Raw genomic sequence first — 18,669 nt, 5'->3', positions numbered from 1 at the left:
GGTGGGATGAAAACAGGACTTTTTGTAGCACAGTGTGAACCCCCGACTGTAAGAATAGGTTAAGGGTAACCTGGAGGTGATGCAGTGATGTAGTCTGGATCAGCAGACTGCCCAAGTAGGGGAAAATCTGTATTCCCCGAGTTTGTCAGAAGGCGATCACTGGAGCAAGTTACTTTGAGAATACTCTTGGAGCTATGGAAAGCCTAAAAGGCAAAGCAGTAAACAAAGTGAGATCAGCCAGTACAGAGCCTGATGAATTCCTGCAGCAGAGGTGAATAGGAATATGCAAACAGGCCAGAGACCTAGACAGTAACAGGTGTATCTGTGAAAGATTAAGAGGCAACAGGGCCTGTAACAAAAGCATTTTGAAAGTTGGCACTTTTAGGAAGGTGTTTAGCAAGAAGAGATCCAGAATGGGCCTTCACTGTCTTTTTCCTGGAAATAGGAAAAGTCTGGAGTAAAAACTCCTTCCAATACATCTGATAGGCAATGGATCTATTGTGCCTTGGGCGTGTGGCCCATTGTGGATAGGTGGAAGAAGCTGCAGTTGGCTGTGGAGAAGAGGAGGGATATCATTCAAGGGAGGGAGTTCCTTCCAAGACATGGCATAACCCTTTCTTTATGATAAAAAGTGCCCACTGGTCTGTGGTAATCTTTTTCCAAAGACAAATGAGCTGACTGACTTTTTTGGACAGGGGCAGGGCCAAGGTGGGGGGGGGGGGGGCTTGGAAGATGGTCACAGTAACTTCTCCAAGACGAGATGCCTCTCAGATCTGGGGTCCCTGTCTGGTTTCTCTATAAATTTCTTCCTGGGGTGCCTTTCTGTGTTTCTGTAGTAGTCTGGATTCCTTTCCAATGAAAGAAGTGGGCTTGGCAGGGTAGTTCCTATGGTATTCTGGGTACAAAGGTAAGCAGAATCTGTCTGCAGTCTTGAATAATTTTGCCTTGTTCCTGTAAGGCTTTAAACAAATTGCGTGACTGTGGGCCAAACAAAAGATTCTTGTCTAAGGGTGAATCAATGAGCTTGGCTTTGAAATCCCCTGACACAGGTTGACTGCGTAACTATGCATACCTGTAGATGGCAGTACCAGTAGCAGCTGCTCTGGAAGAGGCCTCCACAACATTACAACTACATTTTATACTGTGTCTGGCCACCTTGAAATGCCTGATTAGCCAAAGGCAAAATCTGTTTGGACTCCGAGCCACTACCCTGATTAAAATGTTGAGGATGGACAACAGATACTTAGTCATTTGGGTCTGGTAGCTAATAGCCCTGAAAGCCAGAGTACAGGAAGCATAGCCCTTTTTTCCCAATCCATCCATGGCCCTACTGTCCTTATCTGAAGGGATGGCGCTGGCGTTGAGGAGCAATTTAGAAACTTTGTCAGAGGAAGGAGAGAGAGTGCAGATGGATCTACTACAGAGCTCTTCTACAGGAACGTCTTCTACAGGAACTTATCATCTGGAACCTTGTAGAACCTGTCTGTACAGGTAGACTGGAAGGCATCCTAAAATGCTGCCAGGACTGGAGGGATGGATGAATGGAAAAGACTGGCCACTTCAAAGAGACTGAAGTACCTTTTTGGGACCTGTGGAATTTGTCTAGACTCCAACTCAAAATGTTTCATGTTTAAAATAGTCTACCCAAAAAAAACCTCTTCCCCAGGGAAGTCAGGAGATATGGACTCTTCGTCATCTGAAGGGACTCTATGAAAGAAACGGATAGGAAAAGAGTAAGCCAGAGAATGGTCAGAGGCATCTTCCTCTTCAAAGGAAGATGATTCAACAGTAATTCTCTGAAGGGTAGGAGGGGATAGGGGAGCAGACGAAGAATGAATACAGACAAAGGTGGTGGGCTTCAGGACCATAATGGCCTGGAGCAGACTGAGAGAAGTCCATCCACTACTCCTCTTTAAACAGAGGGCGTAAAGGCACATATTTTGTCTTTTGTCACTTTTTCTTTGGTACAATGTCTGTCTGAACCACACAGGGCAGCTCAGACCCCTGACATACTTCATTTAACCTTCCAGAAATCTCTTCCCCAGACTAAAATCTGCAGGACGTCTTGTAGTTTCTCCTAAATGAAAAGTCATGGTTCACCCTTCTCAGTAGAAGCAGTCCCTTCAGCCATAAGACCCTTCAAGCACCATACTGGCCTCTGATGGGAGTCATGGTACACAGCATCGAGCATCAGAGGTACAATCGGCCATACCACAAGTTTTGTAGCCTTAGCAGGTGCATCACAATCAAACTGAGTGACAGACCAAGACTTCTTGAGTTTTTTCTTTGGGGATAGCAGCACATGCGTAGATGCAAAATTTACCAGCCTGGAGAGGGACAAACTCTTAAGATGTTTGTTCTCTCAGATGATGTTGAGCAAAGACGACGACTTGGGCACAAAGGATTGGAAAATGGAACAGGCTTTGTAGTCATGTTTTGCCACAAGGCAGAATAGACACTGGGTATGGAGGTCTTTGTAGGGAATTTGCCTAATGCACTCACACTTACTCCTCCTAGCTGTCATCTAACACAGATACGGCAAAATAATTTATAGAAGTAACGGGGCCTCCCCAAAAGGGCACTCGCTTATCTGTTTTTCTTTAGTAGCTACGCTACCAATGACCAGGCTAAGATCAGTCTGATGGGTGAGACCCCCGAGTTTGAGCTGGCACAGAGTCTAAGGATTTACACTGATATGTCCAGATCGCAGATTAGGGAGGCTTAGATAAGGGATTTACTGTTGTGTCCGATTAATATTGTGGGTTTTCTGTGTTATCCTGATTAATGGCACTGTTCGAGAAAGCGTTTTTTAGGAACATAATGTGTAGATTTAGGATTAGGAGCAGGTACAGGGTTAGTGTTTGTACACATGTAAGGTAGTGCAAGGGGGCTTTGCTTTCTTGCAAAAAGGGTTTGCACCACTTACAAAAATGTTTTTCTTTTTTTATGTTGCTCCTTTTTCCAAAGGAAGTAGCTAATTAACAGGCCAATTTAGTCCTCTGTGCTAAATGCCACAGATTTTTTTTTATCATCCAAGTTTTTAAGAGGAGAGCAGTAGCGACCATTTGTAGGTAAATGTGTTTCAAAGGAAGGAAGCCCTTCCTTAAAATGGTAGCCAGCTTGACTTACTGACACAGTGAGGTAATGCTGCTTGTTATGTAGGCTTAGGTGAACAAATCTAAGAATTTAATTTTCTGTTTTTGAGATGCCTAAGTTCTGAAAAGACTGTAAAGTAATTACACGAAGGAAATATTCAAGCCTGCAAAGCAAAGTTGGTATTCACTAACCTCTTGTTAATGTTATAATGAGACTAAGGACTTGAGAGTTCAGCAGTGCTCATGCCTAGTATAAATATGCCATAAGCTATATTTTATTGTGCAACTATCACTAGATTAATTCTCAATACCTTCTTTTAAAACTTACCATACCATTTTGCATATTTTGTACTTTTTTGAGAATTCGAGCAACGGAGATATTTTTGAAAACATCGGTTAACACATACAATACTTTCAAAATCAAAACACTGCTAATTAATTCCTAAAACTTTCCTTCTTGACTATGAATTGAAAAAAGATCATTCCCCAGTTACAATTCCCGGGGCAACAATCTTAATATTACAGTTTAAGACGTGGTGCTCACCCTCACTTCAAAGGTGTAAATTAAGATTTAATTTTGTAAAATAACCCTTGAAAGGCCTTTAGCAGCCATAATGAAATATTTACTCTTTACAACTTCAGCATGGAGTCTCTAGAAAAACAGTTCAGTATAATGAGAAACATCTTTAACAGCAGTAAAAATATTTGTATTTCTTAAGTAATGCATCAAGTCATCTGATATCTACGAGAAACACCACAACCAATTACCTTCAAATGGTTCCATGTTTTCTGCACCTTTACTTCTCTTCATGTGCTTAGACAATTTTTCAGAACCAGACTCGAGTTTTCTTTTTAATCCAGCATTGCTCACAAAATCACCATCATTATCACCTGGTTCTCCAGCAACTTTTTTTTTGCTCTGAATTAAGTTTATAAGGTCTTTCACTCTGTCTGGGTCATAGTCAGCACTATTCCGACACAATTTGGCAACTTGTGCAGCTTCTGTATCTTTCTCTGTCTTCACAGCATTTGTACTATCATTTTCTTGTTCTTGGTTTTCATAATCAGAAACGGGACTAAACTGTTCAACTTTTTTTGAATCTTCAATTATCTTATTTGCATTTCCCAACGGTACCGTGTATGCCTCACTTGCAAAAATGTAGCCACGTATCGCACTATCAATGTGAGCTCTATTTTTGGGTGCTGAATACAGAAATTTTTTATCATCCAGTCGACCTTCGTATGGATACAGTATGTATTCTCTGTTCTTACCAAATGTGCCCGGTCTCCTTTTTAAGTACTCTCCAGCATGTTTTTCTACAACAGTACTGAGCTGTGCAGACTTATCTTTACGTGACTGGAAAAGTCCAAAATGCAGAGCAGGAATAAATTTCATTAGATCTGGCATAACCTCAACAATCCCTTGTGCTGGAGCCACATTTGCATTCTTCTGAGCTATTAAGCAGAGGGAATATGCAGGAAAATAAACACAAATTTAGCCATTTTAAAACACTTGGATATTCATCTCAAGCAATATAAAAAAATAAAAGTTAAAGGTTATCAAAAAGCAAATAACTGTACTGCTCCATATTTTGACACTTTATCATGATCTACATCTATGTTGCATCACTGTAAGCCAATTCTCTGGCAATGTCACTCTGGAAAGACAAAGAAAGACAGCCAACGATATTTGAAAAAAAAAAAAAAAAAAAAAAAAAAAAATTCAGAGAATTTTTCCAGTGAATCTGATAATGCAAGCAATTGGTAGAGAAAAAAAAGTCAGTCAAATAAGTCTGGCATCCCAGAGTAGGGTGAGAAAGGGGTCATCCTGCCAAGCATAAGCATAATGGTACCAATGAAAAAGTGTTTCTACCATAAGTTAAGAGAAACCCTAACACCAGACCTTTAACACCAACTCAAACAGGCCAGTTAGGAAGAATATACAGCCAACAAGGTGGAAGTCACAAAAGCATTACGGAATTAAACAAGTGGAAAACAAAAACAAAGTTAAAAGAATCTTTAAGAAACAGGGACATTTTATTCATCCCAACCCCAAACAACTTAAAATGACTGCATGGATGATGGGGTCTTGGCACCTTTTAGGCACCTTGTTTATTCAGAAAATGCAGCAAGTACTAATGGAGGCAAGAAAGCCTGCTACTAGAAAATCATACAATATGAAATGGAAAATGTTTTCTAGTTGGTGCCACAAACAATCAGAACCCATCCAAGGTAGTGTTACTCTTGTTTTACAATATTTGTATGAGGTGATTTCCTACAGCCTGCCTTGCTCCTCTATCAGGGTTCACTTGTCATTTCAGCACGTCTGCCCACAGATCCCCCCTACCTTTCAAGGCATTCCCATGTCAAAATGGCTTTCAAAGGGGTTTTGCATAACAGACCTTCACGAAAACCAGTGGCTCTTCCATGGGACATTAACTTTGTCTTACAGAAGCAAACAATAGCTCCATCTGAACCAGCTTTTCTGGATGACTTGAGGTTCTTAACATGGAAAATGGTTCAGCTGCATGTTCTGACTTCTGCAAGAAGAGTATGAGTTGCAAGCTCTTACGGTGGGTCAGACTTATATTATCCACAGAGACGGGATTTCCTTGAGATAGTACAGTTGTGTAAAACCTTACTGTAACAGTAGATGTCCTTCTCTTCACTGTTGCAGTATTCCTTACATAAGATGATCTCCTGTCAAGGACAGCTCAATGTCTGTCCAGTATACCAAAGCCTTTAGAGTTTATAGGTGTCGTTCACCCCATATATGCTCCCTGCACAAGATATAGCAAATAAAGGTGATAAACCGAAGCACACACCTCAGAACTGAAAAGCCCCAGGGAGAACAGAATGTCCCTAACGACCATGAGGAACATGTGCATCCAGCAGGAGGGGAAGGAAGGAGTGAGTAAATACTGCAACAGTGAAGAGAAGGAAATTTACCATCATGGTAAGATTTTACACAACTGTACTATTTCCTTCCATATCACTGTTGCAGTATTCCTTATGTAAGGGAGAGTACAAAAGCTTAAGAGGAAACCTGGGAGAAGGAAGGCACTGAACAGCCCTCTACAGACCCATGTAGGATTCTCCTGGAAAAGTGAGCTCTTGCTTTGGAAATAATGTCCAACTTGTAATGCTTAGTGAAGGTATGTACAGAAGATCAAGTAGTAGCCTAAGGGATGGGATCAGCATCCAGTCCTTTGAAAAAGGCACCAGAAGAAGCAATGGCTGTAGTAGAATGAGCCTTTAGGTTCATAGGTAAGTATTAGGCTATCTGCCCGAGGGCATCTATAAACCTAGCCAGAATGTGTTGGCTTTTGCTGCCCCCTTAGATTTGTTCCCTGTGCCTCTGTCCAGCAGAGCCACTGAAGTGATCCCCGGGGTAAATTTTCTGTTTCCCATCCACTCGTCAAGGTTTCTCTTGAAGAGTGTTAGTGAGGGGCTCTGCCTAATGTAGACTGGAATCCTGTTCCAAAGCATGGGGGAGTCTCCGGGACAGGAATCTATCCCTCCAGCAAGTCCTATTTATCGTTGTGGTGAGGTTTAGATCCCTAGAGCGTGTGGCTTTCTGGGATTTGTTTTTTATTTTTAGATGGAGCATGTCCATCAATTCTGGGTTGGACATGGCCTTGTATGTCAGGCAGAGATCTCCTCTGAGTAAGGGATATGCAACAGAGTACAGCTGGTGTTTCTTCAGTCGGGCTGCATAGTGCATCTGTTTGAGACCAGTAATCCTCTTGGTGAGGTACTTCTGTGGTCTTTCCAGCTGTTGCATGTGTCTTGTAAGGTACATCCCAAATGGGGCATTGTACTCTATGATGGGTCTGATGAGTGATGAGTAGTGGGGCACAATAACCTCTTTTGTTCTAGATGCAAACCCTTTTGTGATTAGGTAGGCCACACAGAAGGATTTTCTTACCACCTTGGCAATATGATTATCAAAGGAGAGATTACCATCTACTTGGGTCCCCAGATCCCTTATTACATTTTATGTATTTAGGGGACTACCACGTATGTGGTAGTTCGTGGGTACTTTGTTTTTTCCAAAGGGGATGACTATGCACTTTTTGGCATTTAGCTTGAGGCCATGATTTTGACACCAGGTATTCGTCTCAGTGAGACCCTTCTGGAGGATGTCTGTATTAGCCGGAGAGTCAATTATGGCCCCCAGTTTGCAGTCATCTGCGAACTTGGTCAGCCATAGTCCTCCTGTGCTTGCCTGTACCTCTGAGAGGTATATACCGAACAGGAGGGGTCCCAGGACTGAGACCAGGGGTGACGCCACTTGTAACCAGTTTAGAGTCCAACCTAGAGCATGCAACTCTCTCATCGTATGGGTTCTATCTGTGAGCCAAATGGCAACCCATCTCGTGATGTAGGGGGTTATGTTCAGGCTGGTGAGCTTGTCTAACACCAGAATGGAGAATGGTGTCAAAAGCCTTTGCGAGGTCTAGGTAAGCTGTGTGGACCTCCTTTCCCTCGTCTAAAGCCTTGGTAACTGTCTCAAAGAAGTCTACCAGGTTTAAGAGGCATGATCTGCCCTTAACAAAGCCAAACTGGGTAGGGTCCAATGTTTGGAGGTTTCCAATGTCTCTGTTAATGAGTTCCATGATGATGCGCTCCATAGCCTTGCAGACCAGGCTAGTCAGGCTTATAGGGCGACAGTTCGTAGGGTCCGTTGTGGCTCCACCTTTGCGGAGCGGGATAAATGTTGCTGTGCACCACTCGATGGGTACGTAGCCTGTAGAGAAGCTGAGTTTGAACAGTGTGCTTAGGTGAGGGGTTAGTTCATTTTGGAGTTTGTGGAAGACACAGCCTGGGACACCATCCGGTCCCATTGAAGCTGTGTTTTTGGCTTTGGATAGGGCTGTTTTAACCTGTGTGTCAGTGATTGCCGGGGGGTCTATATTCTTCTGGTATGGTTATGGGCCCTTTAAGGGGTGAGAGGGGGGTGAAGTTTGCACTAAACCTGTCTACCAGAATGTTGGCAATATCAGTTGGTCAGTGTATTTGTGCTATTCTGCAACAAACCTAAATCTCATAAATGTCATCATACATAAAAATGAAGCTGGTAAAACTTTCTTTGCCTCTACAATAGCAAAAACCTGGAATTCACTTCCAAATCACATAATTTCTACAAGCTCTGCCCCACAATTTAGGAAACTACTCAAAACCCACTATTTTAGCAACTGGCTGTGCCCATGTGACTCCCCAGGCTAATCCACTATATTGCAGTCATACAAGGATACTGTCAAGGATGACTCAAGTACTGCCTATCCGCTAGATTTCTTTTCTTTCCTAAAAATGCTTTATTTCGATGGTAGTAACTTACATGTCTGTAACTAATTACTAAATACATTTCTATATGCTAGCTGTTTGCCTTAAAAACACACCTATGTGATGTACACAAGCATGCTGAAGCAATGTTAGATATTATTTTATAAGTGTCTATTAAGAATACAGGGCTGTTTCTTATAAATTTATCTGTTTAGCAATTGTTTTAAGTGGAGCTTTTCTCCCCGGGCCTCTGCTGAAAATGGACCTGTGTCCAGTCGGACTTTCCCGGTCATCAAATGTAAAATAAATAAATAAAATAAATAAATAAATAAATAAAACTCAGAGCAGCTGACAGTTTCCACTTAGGTTTTTGACGTAGCTAAAGAACGCTTTGTGGTTATCTTTGGGGTCCTTGGCAATTTTTCTTTCGAAGCTAGCCTTGGATGATTTTATGAGGGATCATAGTTTCTTGCCGATACTGATCAGTGATGTCTTTCCTTCTTGGGATTTTACTCTTTTCTGTACTAGTTTCCTCCTCCTATTGTACAGTTTTTGTTTATGGCAGGGATCCACCACACAGTTTTGCTTGGGATAGCACAATCCATGCATTCTTGCAGGTGCTCACAGAGTGCCTCTGTAAGGGATTCAGCAGCTTGGACAGCGTTGTCCTTTAGCAAAGGGTTGTGAAGCTTTCCACCTCGGTCTTAAGTAATGTGAAGTTTGCTTTTGAAAGGTTTTTCATGGTGGTTTACTTGCTTGGGGGTGGGGGCAGAATGTGGATATCCAGAGTGATTAGTCTATGGTCTGGTCTAACCAGCAAGGGGTTGACCTCCGGTGTAGAACACCGGTCGCCCATGTTGGTGATGACCAGGTCCAATATGTTGCCACCTCTAGTGGGGGTGCTGATCAGTTGATCCAGGGCGCTCGAGTTTATAAATTCTAAGAAGCACTGGGCAAGGGAATTTGTATTTGAGTAGTTCTCCCAGTTAATGTTTGGGTAATTGAAATCATTCAATATTAGGGCATTTGGTAGGATCTTCAGATTTTCCAGTTCTCCAGAAATGAGGAATGGAGGTCCTGGGTCATGGTGGGTGATCTGTAGCAAACTACAATTTGAATTGCAGTTTTGCCCGTTGTTAGTTGCACATGGATGATCTCTGAGGCAGTGTGTTGCGCCACTAACCTGGAGGTGTGGGTATCCTTGATGAATATGGATACACCCCCACCTTTTGTGTTTTGGTCCGGGTTCTGTGGCCGAAAAGTATGGTGTGAGCTATAGCCTAGTAGTGCTGGGGTGCTCTCTGGAGCCTTAAACCAGGTTTCTGTTACTGCACAGATATCCATGTTCTCCATAATGAGGAGTGCCTTGAGTGCATGCATTTTGAGGTTTAGACTTCTGGCGTTGGGTAGCATTACCCTTAGTTTTTGGTTACTTGTGCTATTTACGGTGGTGGGTTTGTCTTTTGGGCCTTGCCTAAAAAAGGCACTATGGGGGCAGCAAAAGCCTTGGCCAGTATTCGAAAGCCTAAGGGTGACAGGTGCAAGCCATTTCTTGCGAAGCAATGTGGCTTTTCGAGCATATCATCCCAGGCGGACAGATACTGGATCCCCTTTGAATGACACCATAAACTTAGCCAATTGTTGAAATTGATCATTTTCTCCTTATACTGTGGCATCATTCTTGGTGAGGGCAAGATGCTACTCAGCGTCAGGGTCATGCTGGCTTGGGCCATGTGATCAGAGAGATCTTCCACGTCTCTTTTCATGTAGTCCAGGGAGGTACATTTCAGGTCATTCACACCAACATGGACAATGACAGAGTCATATTTGTACTTGTTCTGGAGCGATTCGAGTGCTTGTGTTATGTGGCGGATCCTGGCACCCGACAGGCAGCTAACTGTAACCCTCTTCTTGTCCAGCCTAGTTAGTGGGACATCAGAACAGGAAGCTGAAGCAGGAGGCTCAAAAGGAGCCCGAGTCAATTTTTCAAGAACAAAACTGAGGTCACAGGAAGGCAGGATAGGCTTCACAGGAGGCCGAATATAAAGAACAGAAAAGACATTTACCATGAAAAGAACAACCCCCCCCCCCCCAGAAATGCCTTTAAAAATCAAGGAAGATATGGTTTGTTTAGAAATTGCCAAATCCAAAGACCTGGGATGAAAAGAGACAAAATGTTGCTCAGACTTGTGAAGAGCCTTATTCTTATCAAAATATATGAGCTGTCTATGCAAATCCAAGGTGTGAAGAACCTTCTCACTAGCAGACTTCACAGAAGGAAAAATTAGGCAAATTAATAGACTGATTAAAAGACAACTCACTGACTAACTTGGGCATAAAAGAAAGATTACTACGAAGTGACACCCTGTCCCTGTGAAAAACTAAAAATGGAGGAACAGCCATGACAGCCAGAAGCTCGGACACTCTCTTAACTGAAGTAAAGGCCAAAAGAACAGTAGTCTTCCAACTACAATGTTGCAAGGAAGCTGAAGCAGCAGGCTCAAAAGGAGCCCGAGTCAATTTTTCAAGAACAAAACTGAGGTCACAGGAAGGCAGAATAGGATTCACAGGAGGCCTAATATAAAGAATGCCTTTAAGAAATTCTTTGACCTCAAACCTACAGGCCAAAGGAGAAATTAAGGGCAGACAAGCAGAAACTGTTGACAGGTCAGCTTTAACTGAAGAATATGCCAACCCAGCATGCAGCAGATCACACCAAAGACAGAGAAAGTACAGTTGTGTACACTTACCATAAATGTAGATGTTCTAGTGTATTCACTGTTGCAGTCATTACATTAGGGTTATCTGCTTACAGCTAGCCCTTAGCCGGCATGATTACCAAAGTCTTGGGTCCTGCGTTGGTTGCGGTGTCATCTTCCATGACGTCAGGTAGTCAGGGGTATAAAGCATGCAGCCGATGCCATTACATCAGTTTTTCTTGCCCCAGATGTCAGGTGCCCCCATAATGGGATGCAATGATATACAAGGATACACCTCCAACAAAAAGCAAATACACCAGAAAGCTTAAATACAGTAAACAAGAAGAGAGGTATAGTCAATAGACATCAGGGGGGGCTGGAGGGAGGGTAACCAGGACTGCAACAGTGAATACACTCAAACATCAACATTTATGGTAAGTGTACACAACTGTACTATGTTAGTGTTTCACTGATGCAGTCATTACATTTGGGTAGATTCCCAAAGCTAAGGAAGGGAGGAGGAAATTAGAGAGCATTAGGACCAGCTATTAGGCCATACAAGACTGCAGTGGCAAAACCAGCTATGAATTTAGAAAAAAATTGGCAAGTGGTAATGCTTGGTGAAGGTATGCACAGAACTCCAGGTAGCAGCTTCTAGGGTGTCCCTGATAGGAACACCACTGAGAAAGGCTGTAGACGTAGATGCAGCCCTGGTAGAATGGGATCTTATCCCCTGTGGGGTAGGTTTTCCATGGTGCTTATAGCAGAAATGAATGCAATGGCCTATCCACTTAGAAATGGTTTGTTTTGAATTGGCCTTCCCCTCTGCCCCTGCAGCAAAGGCAACTAGCAACTGTTCAGTTTCCTGAGAAGCTTAGTCCAATCCAAATAAAATTAAAGATGTCTGTGCATGTCCAAAGAGTGCAGTATTCGCTCTCCTTTGTTCTGTGGATTAGAAAAGAAGGTTGGCAAATGAATGGACTGATTAAGGGCCACACTTGGTACCACCCTGGGCATAAAGGAAGGATTTGTCCTGAGGAACACCCTGTCCACATGGAAGATGATGAAGGGCTCCACAGCCATAAGGGCCTGAAATTCAGACACTCTTCTTGCTGAAGTGATGGCTAGAAGGAAGGCTGTTTTCCAAGAAAGGAATTTCAACTCTGCAGTTTCAGCTGGCTCAAAAGGCAGTAGAGTGAGCTTTTACAATACAAAGTTAAGGTCCCAGGATGGAGTAGGGGCTCTCCTGGGTGGTCTTAAGTTTTTGGCCCCCTCTGAGGAACTGTTTCAGCAGGGGGTGAGGGAAGAGGGGTGGGCTCAGTATTATGTGCTGAAATGGCTGAGACATGAATTTTAATAGAAGAGAAGAGAAGGAAAGGCCCTTGTGAAGCATCTCTGTTAAGTATTGAAGAATAAGCGGTAAACTGGGCACTGTTGTGCCCATCTCCCGAGTTTGGCTCCAGGAACAGAATCTTTTCCACTTTTAATCATTGGATTTTCTAGGCCTCCTTGCCTCCAGAATGACATCCAGCACTTGCTTGCTGAGGGATGGTATTGGAGAACTCAAGTAATTAGCCAGGCTGCAAGGTTCAGGGTTTGAAGCTGGGAGTGCAGAATCTGGCCCTCCTGCTGGGACAGCAGGGAAGGGGTCTGAGGCAGGTGCCATGGTTCAAGCAGTGACATACTGCGTAAGAGGGGGTTACCCAGTGTTGGCATGGCCAGTCCGGTGCAAGGAATATTGTCCTTGGTTTGCCCTGTTTGATCTTTAGTAGAACTTTCGAGAGGAGAGGCAGAGGGGGAAAGGCATAAATTGAGAGGCTTTCCCAGGTGAAGGACAGGGCATCCACTTTCTAAGCTTGTCTGTGGGGAGTCCTTGTGCAGAATTTGTCCAACTGGTAGTTCTGAGGGGAGGCAAACAGGTCCATCTCTGGGCTCCTCCATTTGTTTCTCAAAATGTTGAATATCTTTGGTTCCAGTTTCAACTCGTGTGGGTCCATGAGATTTCTGCTTAGGTCATCTGACAATGAATATAGCTTGCCTGCCAGGAAATGAGCTTGTAGGTGCACTTGGTAGCTCAAGGCTGTGTTCCACAGAGCCATGGCTAGTCTGCAGAGAGGGTATGAGTGGGTTCCCCCTATGCTTGTTTATGTACCACATAGTGGTATTGTCTGTCTTTACCAATAATTGTCCTGGAAGAATGCGGTCCTTGAAGGCTGTCAGAATTCTGTACAGTTAAAATTTCTTTTTGATTGATATGCAGGTGCATTTGACTCTGGTTCCATTTGCCCTGAAAGCACTGCCCTACCAAGTGAGCCCCCAAGCGTAGTCTGATGAGTCTTTTGTTAGGGTTTGGGCGGCAGGGGGTAGAGTGAATGGCAGTCCCTTGTTGTGGTGACAGGCCTCTGCCCACCAAAGGAACTCTGCTTTTATACAAGGAATGATAGGAAGCATTGATTCCAGGTCCTGGGAATGTTGACACCATAGGCTTTTTAGATACCATTGTAGTTTCCTCATATGCAGTCTTGCATATGGAATTAGTAGGATGCAAGAGGCCATGGAACCCCAGGGCTTGCAGTATTTTCCTTGCAGATAGCTCAGACTTTGTGGCCAGTAGTTTGAAGTAGGCTGTCAAATAAACTTGTTTCTCTGGTGTGAGGTAGGCCATCTGGGAAGTTGTATTCAAGCTTGCTCCCAGGAATACAATTTGTTGGCAGGGTACTAGGTAGGATTTCTTTTCATTTATGGTGTACCCCAGTGAGGTTAGCAGTTTCTTTACAAATGCCAGATGATTTAATAGTATGTCCTGGCTTTCTGCCTGAATTAGGCAATCATCCAGGTATGGGTATATTTAAATATTTCTTTGCCTGCTGAATGCAATGACTGGAGCTAGGCACTTTGTGAATACCCTGGGCGCAGTAGATAAGCCAAAGGGCAGTGCAGAGAACTGATAGTGCATGTAGCCTGCTCTGAAGTGTAGGTATTTTCTGCAAGATTCCCTTATTGGGATTGCAGGTAAGCTTCCTTCAAGTCCAATGTTGCCAACCGGGCATTTCTGCCTAGCATGGGAAGTAGATGATGAAGAGCTAGCATTTTGAATTTTGGGGTTACCAAAAAGGTGTTTAGGATAGACAGGTTGAGGATATGACGCCAGGGGTTGCCTTTTCTGGGTACCAGGAAAGGTCAAGTAAAAACCTTGTCCCCATTCCTCTTCTGGGACAGGATGAATAGCCTTGATACTTAGAAGAGAGAGAACCTGCCGTTGAGCCTCTGCCCACTGTTTTGGTGGTAGGTCTGGCCAAACATTTGGGGTTGGTAAGGTGTGGAAAAGGAATCTGTATCCTTGGGAAACTATATTTAAAACCCATTTGTCTTGGGTAATGAGTTCTTAGTTTTTTGCATGCAGGGCGATCTTTCCCCCTAAAGGAGCAGTCAGTTGAGCAGGGCTTGGAGGGTTTAAGGTTGTCATTGTGACAGTTTACCATAGGGGGGTGTCTTACTATTTCCAGCTTTGGAAGTGGGAGCCCCCCCCACTGCTTAGGCCTGTGAGTACCTTGAGACTGTAGCCTACGTGGTCTGCTGGTCCTGGGTTTGGACAGAGAAGGCCTGGAAGAGACAGGAAATGACCAATTCTTAGCAGGCCAATGCCTACTAAATCTGGGAGGCTGTACTTGCAGGAAATCTTTAACAGTTTGCATAGATTTAGCTTTTTCCTCCATCTTTTTAAGTAGTACTTCTGCTTTGCTGCCAAACAGGTGGTCTTGGTTTAAGGGAGCATCCAGTAATTTAGCTTTAACATGATCTGGCAATGTTTGCTCCTTAAGCCAAGCATGCCTTCTAAGAACAGACCCACTGACAGCAGCCTTGCAAGATGCCCCTAAGGAGTCAAAACCACATTGCAAAGTATGTTTACCAACTTGTTCAGCAGAATGCATTAAATCCTGTAATTCTTTATTTTCAGCACAGGTCAGGAATCAACATAATTTTCTGTTTAAGTAATCCAATAATATGCTGCTGATACTTTAACATATGAAACTGGCAGTTTACGGCCCTAATGGCCAAAGTAGCAGAAGTGTATACCTTTTTACCCAATCTGTCCAGAGCCCGGGAATCTCTATCAGAGGGGGTAGGGTTTTTGGCAGTAGTAGCCTTAATGCCTTTGGGTCCCTGTGAAATGGTCTCTGGGTTTGCAGTGGGATTCTTAAAGAGGAACTTGTGAGAGTCAGGTACTCTGTAATACCTGTCAGGTTTCCTGGGAGCAGGAGGTAGAGTGTCTGGGGCCAGGTTAGATTCCAAGAAGGCATCATCTACAATGTCCAGTACAGGAGGGATAGGCTAAAGGCCTATGTTGAGGTAGGAGTAAGAATTCCCTAAACCTCTTTTTGGAGTCAGAGTAATCCTGGCTTTCCCAGCGGAAATGCTCCCTAAGTGTGTGCAAAGTTTCACCAAAAGAAAAATCTTCTGGAGGGGAAGCAGAGGGTATGGAGTCCTCTGCATCAGAATCCTCATAGGCAGATAAGGGCAAATCCTGGTCATCAGAAGAAAATAGAAGTTATGTCCATACCATAACGTTCCATGTGGAGTGTTCATCTCGCCTTTGTTCTTACACATGGGTTTGGAGCCGATCCTCGGCTCCGTGCCGGCCTCTTGCAAGCTCTACATCGAGAAGAAGCTCGAGACAATCTAATACCCACAATCCCCCTCTGCCTTTACCTCAGATCTAGTTTGCAAGCAAACCAATTTACAGAGAGAGCACATTCATGCTTACCATCACATATGCACAGAAAGAATCTATACATAACTATATATATATATAAACCAAATAGACATATATAATTATATATGCCAACTATGTACACAACATTGCAACAGCAGCAGAATGCTCCTGACCAGGCATCAAAGAACGTTCTTCCTAAGGGTGGGAGGGTGGGACTGTAAGAACAAAGGCGAGATGAACACTCCACATGGAACGTTATGGTAAGGACATAACTTCTATATGTGATAGTGTTCAATCTCGCCGTTTGTTCTTACACATGGGTAGCGTCGCTAGCTCCTTGTTCCTGAGGAACTCACGGGAGGCGTTCTTGAGCACAGTGGAACCAAAGGTTGCCCTGTCCCTAGAAACCTTGTCTACCTTATAATGAGAAATGAATGTATGTGGCTTAGACCAAGTAGCAGCCGCACAAATAGCGTCCAGTGGTAGGCGGGCTGCATGAGCCAAAGATGTAGACACTGACCTTGTGGAATGTCCTTTGGGTTTGTGCAAAAGGGTTTGATTTGAAGAATCGTAGACATAGATTATACAATCCGTTAACCATTTAGAAAGAGTTCTTTTGGTAACTGCAAGTCCTTTCCTGCTATCAGCAAAAGCCACAAAGAGTTGATCAGTTTTTCTGTGATCTTTTGTTCTATCCAAGTAAAATCTTAGCTGTCTGTGAACATCTAATTTGTGTAACATATACTCCAATTTGTTGGAGTGGTTTTTGAAGAAAGTGGGTAATTCAATGGACTGATTAATATTGTTAATAGAACACACTTTAGGGAGGAAGGATGAATTGGTTCGAAGAGAAACTCTGTCAGAGTGAAAAATCAAATAAGGGTGCTTGATGGAGAGAGCCTGAAGTTCAGATACTCGCCTAGCAGAAGTAATGGCTACCAAAAAGAGAGTCTTCCAGGACAAAAATTTTAATAGGCAAGAAGAGGCAGGTTCAAAGGGGGGCAACATTAATTTGGATAACAACAAATTTAGACTCCAAGGTGACGTAGGAGATCTGACCGGTGGTCTAATATGAAAACCCTTTTAAAAGGCTTTACAAAGTCTGTGAGCCATAACAGGAGCTCCACATTCTTCCACATGGAAATTTGAAATGGCAGCCAATTGAACTCTTAGTGTAGCAGGAGAAGCACCCTGATGGAATAAGTCCGTTAAGAACTCTAATATCTTATTCAAAGGAGCTATAAAAGGATCCACATGGTGTGTATTCGCCCAGAATACAAATCGCTTCCATTTGCTAGCATATGTTTTAGTAGTGGAAGCTTTATGGGAAGCCACCAATATATCCTGGACTGCTGGTGACAAAAGATCAGACCTGGCTAAATTGGGAATTGGAGCAGCCAAGCTGCTAGATGGAGGGACAGGAGCGTGGGATGGGGAACCCCTGACGAGTGAGTCAATAGGTCTGGCTCTGGGTCCAGAATCCAGGGTCCCCGAATGCAGTATATCTTCAGGAAGGGAAACCAAATTTGACGAGGCCAGAATGGGGCAATGAGGATTATTGTCCTGTGTAGGTTCCTGGCTTTCTGGAGAAACTTTGATATCAGAGGAAATGGAGGAAATGCGTACAGGAGTCCCGGGGGCCAATCGTGAATCAGTGCGTCCCTGGGGACTTCCCCTGGAGGGGGTAACAGGGCAAAGTAGCTCCTGCATTTGGCGTTCATTGGAGACGCAAACAGATCACTGGAAGGCTGGCCCCACGTGCGAAAAATCCTTTTCGCCACTGACTGTTTTAGGGACCACTCGTGCGGTAACAGAATTGCTCTGCTCAGCCTGTCGGCTATGACGTTGGATGACCCCGGGATGTGCGTTGCTATTAGAAAGCGACCTGTGGACTCCGCCCACTGCCAAATTCTCATGGCCTCTCTGCATAGCTGATAGGACTTGGTTCTCCCTTGCTTGTTTATGTACCAGACTACCGACATGTTGTCCGTCTGAACTGCAATAGTCCCTAGAGGAAGAAGGGGAGCAAAGTGTTGCAACGCTAGAAACACTGCCCTCAACTCTAGAACATTGATGTGCAGATTGTACTCCAAATTGGTCCATTCGCCTTGGACTGTCTGTCCCTGAAAGATGCCCCCCCACCCTATCAGGGAAGCGTCCGTGGTCACCGTAACTGTGGGCGTGGGTAGCACAAATGGTCTCCCTTGGAAAGGTTGCACCTTTGAAGCCACCAGTTTAGATCTGTTTTGCATGTCTTTGTTATAAGAATCTCGTGTGTTAGAGGTAGTTGTTGAAACGACCATTGTGCAAACAGCAGCCATTGTAGGACTCTCATGTGCAGCCTTCCCAAGGGAATTGCAATAAGGGAGGCTGACATGAGGCCCAACACCTTCAGTACTAGTTTTGCAGGAGATTTCCTTGACAAGAGTAGAAGACGTATATGAGTCTGAAGTGATAATATCCTTTCTGGGGGAAGCCTCAGAATCAACTGACGTGTGTTTAACTCTGCTCCTATGAACAAGATATTTTGTGATGGCTGAAGTAAGGATTTTCCGAAGTTTACGGAAATCCCTAGGTGAACACACAGTTGAAGAGTAAAGTCTCTGGCCTGTAGTAGTTGACGCTGGGTGGTGGCAGAAAGGAGCCATTTGTCCAGATACGGAAACACCTGGAATCCTTGGCGTCTCAAGTGAGACGCTACCACTGCCATGCATTTGGTGAAGACCCTGGGGGCTGAGGTCAGACCAAAGGGCAGGGCTCGAAATTGAAAGTGACTGGCTCCCAGCCGGAAGCGCAGATGATCTCTGGATGCCCTGGCCATTTTGATGTGGTAGTATGCATCTTCTAGATCTATTGAGCACATCCAGTCGTCCTT

At 43.9% G+C, this 18,669-nt stretch overlaps 1 protein-coding gene across 6 annotated transcripts in view; it reads right to left on the bottom strand.

Moving 5' to 3' along the window:
* TASOR (transcription activation suppressor) overlaps nt 1–18,669 on the bottom strand; it is a 2,736,533-nt gene that overhangs the window by 1,322,569 nt on the left and 1,395,295 nt on the right. For all 6 annotated transcript variants that reach the window (XM_044078696.1, XM_044078698.1, XM_044078701.1 and 3 more), the window contains exon 14: nt 3,864–4,550. In XM_044078696.1, the coding sequence (XP_043934631.1) occupies nt 3,864–4,550 (687 nt within the window). The remainder of the gene's footprint in view (nt 1–3,863; nt 4,551–18,669) is intronic.

This window comes from Protopterus annectens, chromosome 7.part1, assembly GCF_019279795.1.
Source record: "Protopterus annectens isolate FY-2018-M chromosome 7.part1, PAN1.0, whole genome shotgun sequence".
NCBI classification, from domain to species: Eukaryota; Metazoa; Chordata; order Ceratodontiformes; family Protopteridae; genus Protopterus; species Protopterus annectens.
This window is presented reverse-complemented; position numbering and strand designations above follow the sequence as displayed.